Source organism: Penaeus vannamei, chromosome 21 (assembly GCF_042767895.1).
Source record: "Penaeus vannamei isolate JL-2024 chromosome 21, ASM4276789v1, whole genome shotgun sequence".
Taxonomy (NCBI): domain Eukaryota; kingdom Metazoa; phylum Arthropoda; class Malacostraca; order Decapoda; family Penaeidae; genus Penaeus; species Penaeus vannamei.
The window spans coordinates 2,443,182-2,449,227 of record NC_091569.1 but is presented as its reverse complement, the minus strand read 5'-3'; the positions used below and the strand labels follow the sequence as shown (position 1 = coordinate 2,449,227).

The 6,046-nt window shown below is 50.2% G+C and overlaps 1 protein-coding gene across 1 annotated transcript; it reads right to left on the bottom strand.

Moving 5' to 3' along the window:
- Positions 1-495: 495 nt before the first annotated feature.
- LOC138865482 (golgin subfamily A member 6-like protein 22) lies at positions 496-1,710 on the bottom strand. Its single transcript, XM_070136046.1, has one exon. It carries the CDS (start codon positions 1,708-1,710, stop codon positions 496-498), a length of 1,215 nt encoding a protein of 404 aa, XP_069992147.1.
- Between the last annotated feature and the right edge of the window lie 4,336 nt (positions 1,711-6,046).

Below are 6,046 nucleotides of genomic sequence, written 5' to 3'. Positions count from 1 at the left end.
CCCTAACACTATTACCGACACTGCCACCATCACCATATCTTCCAACACCATCAACACCAATGCCAACATTCTCCACCCTGGCAGTTAAAGAACCATGACCACAAACCACCATGAATAATATTACCACCATCTATCCGACCTCTGTCATATCCTCCTCATCACCATCACCATTACCACAGCGCTGTCAATTTCCAACACTATCACCTTTCCCTTGGTCACCATCACCTTCCCTACAGTTACCGCAACGCTATCAATGTCCCCACCGTCACTATCACCCCAATACCATTAACTCTCCCACTGTCACCATCACACAGCATCATCACCTTCCCCCCAACACCTTCAGCATCCCCGCTGTCACCATCACCGCATCACTATCACCTTCCCCTCCGTCACCATCACCTTCCCCATCAACACCATCAGCTTCCCCGCCATCACCATCTCCCCAACACCATCACTTCCGCCATCACCACCACCCCAACACCATCACTTCCGCCGTCACCACCACCCCAACACCATCAGCTTCCCCGCCGTCACCATCAGCTTCCCCGCCGTCACCATCAGCTTCCCCGCCGTCACCATCAGCTTCCCCGCCGTCACCATCAGCTTCCCCGCCGTCACCATCAGCTTCCCCGCCGTCACCATCACCTGCCCCTCCCTCTCCATCACCTTCCTTTCCGTCACCATCACCTTCTCCTCCGTCACCATCACCTTCCTCTCCGTCACCATCAGCTTCTCCTCCGTCACCATCACCTTCCTCTCCGTCTCCATCACCTTCCTTTCCGTCACCATCAGCTTCTCCTCCGTCACCATCACCTTCCTCTCCGTCTCCATCACCTTCCTTTCCGTCACCATCAGCTTCTCCTCCGTCACCATCACCTTCCTCTCCGTCACCATCACCTTCCTCTCCGTCACCATCAGCTTCCCCGCCGTCACCATCAGCTTCTCCTCCGTCACCATCACCTTCCTCTCCGTCTCCATCACCTTCCTTTCCGTCACCATCAGCTTCTCCTCCGTCTCCATCACCTTCCTTTCCGTCACCATCACCTTCCTCTCCGTCACCATCACCTTCCTTTCCGTCACCATCAGCTTCTCCTCCGTCACCATCACCTTCCTTTCCGTCACCATCAGCTTCTCCTCCGTCACCATCACCTTCCTTTCCGTCACCATCAGCTTCTCCTCCGTCACCATCACCTTCCTCTCCGTCACCATCACCTTCCTCTCCGTCACCATCAGCTTCCCCGCCGTCACCATCAGCTTCTCCTCCGTCACCATCACCTTCCTCTCCGTCTCCATCACCTTCCTCTCCGTCACCATCACCTTCCTTTCCGTCACCATCAGCTTCTCCTCCGTCACCATCACCTTCCTCTCCGTCACCATCACCTTCCTTTCCGTCACCATCAGCTTCTCCTCCGTCACCATCACCTTCCTCTCCGTCACCATCAGCTTCTCCTCCGTCACCATCACCTTCCTCTCCGTCACCATCACCTTCCTCTCCGTCACCATCAGCTTCTCCTCCGTCACCATCACCTTCCTTTCCGTCACCATCAGCTTCTCCTCCGTCACCATCACCTTCCTTTCCGTCACCATCAGCTTCTCCTCCGTCACCATCAGCTTCTCCGTCACCATCAGCTTCTCCTCCGTCACCATCACCTTCCTTTCCGTCACCATCAGCTTCTCCTCCGTCACCATCAGCTTCTCCTCCGTCACCATCAGCTTCCCCGCCGTCACCACCACCCCAACACCATCAGCTTCCCCGTCGTCACCATCACCTTCCTCTCCGTCACCATCACGTTCCCCGCCGTCACCATCATCCCAACACCATCACTTCCGCTATCACCATCACTCCAACACCACCACCTTCCCCGCCATCACCATTTCCCCAACACCATCACTTCCGCTATCACCACCACCCCACCACCATCAGCTTCCCCGCCGTCACCATCACCTTCCTTTCCGTCACCATCAGCTTCCTCTCCGTCTCCATCACCTTCCTCTCCGTCTCCATCACCTTCCTTTCCGTCACCATCAGCTTCTCCTCCGTCACCATCACCTTCCTCTCCGTCACCATCACCTTCCTTTCCGTCACCATCAGCTTCTCCTCCGTCACCATCAGCTTCCTCTCCGTCACCATCAGCTTCCCCGCCGTCACCACCACCCCAACACCATCAGCTTCCCCGTCGTCACCATCACGTTCCCCGCCGTCACCATCATCCCAACACCATCACTTCCGCTATCACCATCACTCCAACACCACCACCTTCCCCGCCATCACCATTTCCCCAACACCATCACTTCCGCTATCACCACCACCCCACCACCATCAGCTTCCCCGCCGTCACCATCAGCTTCCCCGCCGTCACCACCACCCCAACACCATCACCACCACCCCAACACCATCAGCTTCCCCGCCGTCACCACCAGCGCGAGCAGCGTCTGAAAAGAGAGAAAACCGCGGAATCCACGGCTATAAAGAGCGGGGGAATCCAAGATGGCGGCCTAGTCTGGCCTCGTTTACAACAAAAGTTTGGGTCAAGTGAGTTCTATTGATTTATTATTTGATGACGCCGTTCCTCCTCAGAGTTTAGACTTGGCGTTGTCCTCGATCGCGAGCTCCGACTTCGAGGATGAGGCAGTGCTCGAGGGGGAGCTCCGGGAAATTCGCACAGTTCACTTAGGGCGAGCGAAAATTGCGTGGTTTTTATTTCGAAGCTTTGTCGAGTTTTTGGGTCGTTTCGGCGAAGGGGTTGAGAAGCGAGCAAATATTGGGGAGTGTGTACGCGTGTTTTGGGTTTGCCGTCCGCGTACGTACTTGCACGTAGATACGCACATGGTCTGTCTCTGTCTCTGTCTGTCTGTCTCTGTCTGTCTGTCTCTCTCTCTCTCTCTCTCTCTCTCTCTCTCTCTCTCTCTCTCTCTCTCTCTCTCTCTCTCTCTCTCTCTCTCTCTCTCTCTCTCTCTCTCTCTCTCTCTATCTATCTCTCCCTCCCTCTCTCTCTCCCTCTCTCTCTCCCTCCCTCTCTCTCTCCCTCCATCCCTCCCTCCCTCCCTCCCTTCTTCCCCCCCTCCCTCCCTCCCTCTCCCTCCCTCCCTCATTCCCTCTCCTCCCTCCCTCCCTCTCCCTCTCTCTCCCTCCCCTCCTCATTCCCTCTCCCTCTCCCTCTCCCTCCCCCCCCTCTCTCAGTCACAAACGCGCACGCACTCGTACGTATTCCCAACCAATCATCAGTGACTGGGTCGCTAATGCTTGTATGTGGCTTTAAATGTGGTCTAATCAGCGGGAAGGCAATCCATCGCCTGTGTACTTCGGGTGTGACTCGGACTACACCACGCCGAGGGTTTGGGAGAGAGATTTGCGAAGCTAATTGTACGTCGCATGTGGAAAAAGATGATTTAAGTTTGTTGTTATTTTTTTCGTTATTTGTTTGTTTTGAATGTTTTTTTCTGTATTTTTTTTTTTTTTTTTGTCTTGTCCGTCTCTCTACACGTCGCCGAGGGTTTTGGAGAGAGATTTGTGGAAGCTAATTGTCAGTCGCATGGGGAAACTGATGATTTGTGTTTGTTATTATTATTATTATTATTTTTTTTTTTTGGGGGGGGGTTATTTGTTTGTTTGGAAGATGTTTTGCTTTTGCGGATGTTGTTTCTGTTCATGCGTTTTCTTTATTTCTTTTCTTTTTTTTTTTCTTTTCTCTTTTAATATTATTTTTTATTGCATTTTTAAATCCATTTACCCCTCTCCCTTCTCTCACTCTCTCTCTCTCTCTGTCTCTCTCTCTCTCTCTCTTCTTCTTCTTCTTCTTCTTCTTCTTCTTCCCACTCATTCTTACCCCCTTTTTTTGCCTTAATTACATTTCTCTTCCCCGGTTATTACTTATTCATCCGTCTATCTTCTCTCCAACCCTTTAACTCCCCCCCCCCCCCCCCCCTCCCCCCCTTCTCGTGCGAGGGTACACACGCACGGACATTCAAAAGCTCGGCATTTAATCTAATGCACTCCGTGTCAGTTAAACCAAAAATTAAACATACTGTCTAAAGTGATGATCATTTCAGGTCTAATTATACGTCAAGAGCTGACGCTTGAGCTTTGCTGCTAGATTTATGCTGAATTTGATGTGGATGTAAAGAGCGAAAAAAAAGGGAAAGAGGAAATTTATATTTATGTGTACGTTCAAGCGTATACGTATGTGCATATACATGCATACATATATACGTATATACATACATGCATATATATATATTTATAGATAGATAAATAGCTAGATAGATAGACACACACACACACACAAACACTCACAGACAGATCTGTGTGTGTTTGTGTGAATTGTGTGTATGAATGTGTGTGTGTGTTTGCGTTTGTGTCGGACGATAAAAAACAAGTGGTATCGTTTCCTCCGTTCCCCTGGGCGCTTGTAGCAGTGGCGCATCTGCTTGATATTCCGCTGTGCGACCGGAACGATGAATAAATCAACTTCGTCTGTTTCCATAATTTCCCGACTAATCGCTTTACGATTTTCAAGGTTATTTGTGATATCGAGGTGTCTCTGCGCGGGATGAAAGCGCCGAGAACGGATGCCAAGGAAATTATGCCTTGTGTGGTTTGGTCTTTTTTTAGGCCTGCAGACACACACACACTTCCACATGCTTACCCACACAAATGCGCGTAGGCTCACTGGGATACAGGCGCGCGCTCGCACACACACGCCCACAAAAAACATACATAGTCGCGCTCCCTGTCTATCAGTTTCTTTGCCTTTCTATGATCCTATGTGTAAGACCAACAGGGGACAATGAACAAAAATGTGATAGAATAAGAGCAAACTTTGTCCTGGTCCTCCTCCTCCTCCTCCTCCCCTCTATTTATTTATCCCATCCCACCCCCTCTCTCAATCCCGCCCTCGCCCCCATACCTCCCCAACCCCTGATCCCGTCTTTCCCCCTTCGCCCATCCCTTTCTCCCCTCCCCCCATCCCATTCTCTCCCCCCACCCCCTGCATCCCATTCTCTCCCCCCACCCCCCTGCATCCCATTCTCTCCCCCTCCCCCCTGCATCCCATTCTCCCCTCCCCCCCTCCATCCCCAAGTCCTGCACATCTGATCCGCTAATAATAACAGAGGATCAGCAAGGTAATGGAGAGCCAGAACGAGAAAATGCCCTTATTTTGCCGCGTCCCAATGGCCTTCCCTCTTCCCTCCCCCCCTCTGCCTACCCCCATTCCACGCCCACCGCCCATACATGGACCTCCTCGGCGATATTTTGCTTGCGTGTGGCTGGAATCGTTCGCTTTGCAAAATGTGCGCCTAAAAGAATTGAAAAGAAATGAAGAAAAGAAATATAGGCATGTACCTTTTAAACATCTGTCTCTGTTTATCCATCTCTCTATCCATTTATGTTTTTCATTTATAGACTACCTGTTTATATGTTTTCGTGATACACACACACACACACACACACACACACACACACACACACACACACACACACAAACAATCACACACAAACAAACAAACACACAACCACACACACACGTTTTATGGCAATTGAGACCATCATTTCTTGTTTTGTGCTGCTGCTTTGCAACGGCGCTGGAATGTCCACTCGAGGGTGCAGGGCTGCGCTGTCGCCCGCTTTCCACATCACTGATGCAAGGGAAAGGCAGGGGTCCATTCAGCGCTACGCCAGTGCAGGCCATAGAGTTGCCATAAGGAAAGTGACTAATATACATGTATTTATATCAACACATGCATGTTAATAAATATATATATATAGATAGATAGGTAGATAGATATTTACACACTCACACACACACACACACACACACACACACACACACACACACACACACACACACACACACATATATATATATATATATATATATATATATATATATATATATATATATATATATATATATATATATATATATCCGTGTGTGTTTGTTTGTATGTGTGTGTGTTCATATGACTTGCGTGCTTCTCTGTGTTCTCCCCCCCCCCACTCTTCCTCTTTGTATACGTACATGTATGTGTGTGTACGTTTAGGGAA

What these genes read in the sequence shown, in the direction of transcription:
- LOC138865482 (XM_070136046.1), bottom strand. Translation starts at nt 1,710, where the DNA reads ATGGTGACGGAGGAGAAGCTGATGGTGACGGAGGAGAAGCTGATGGTG.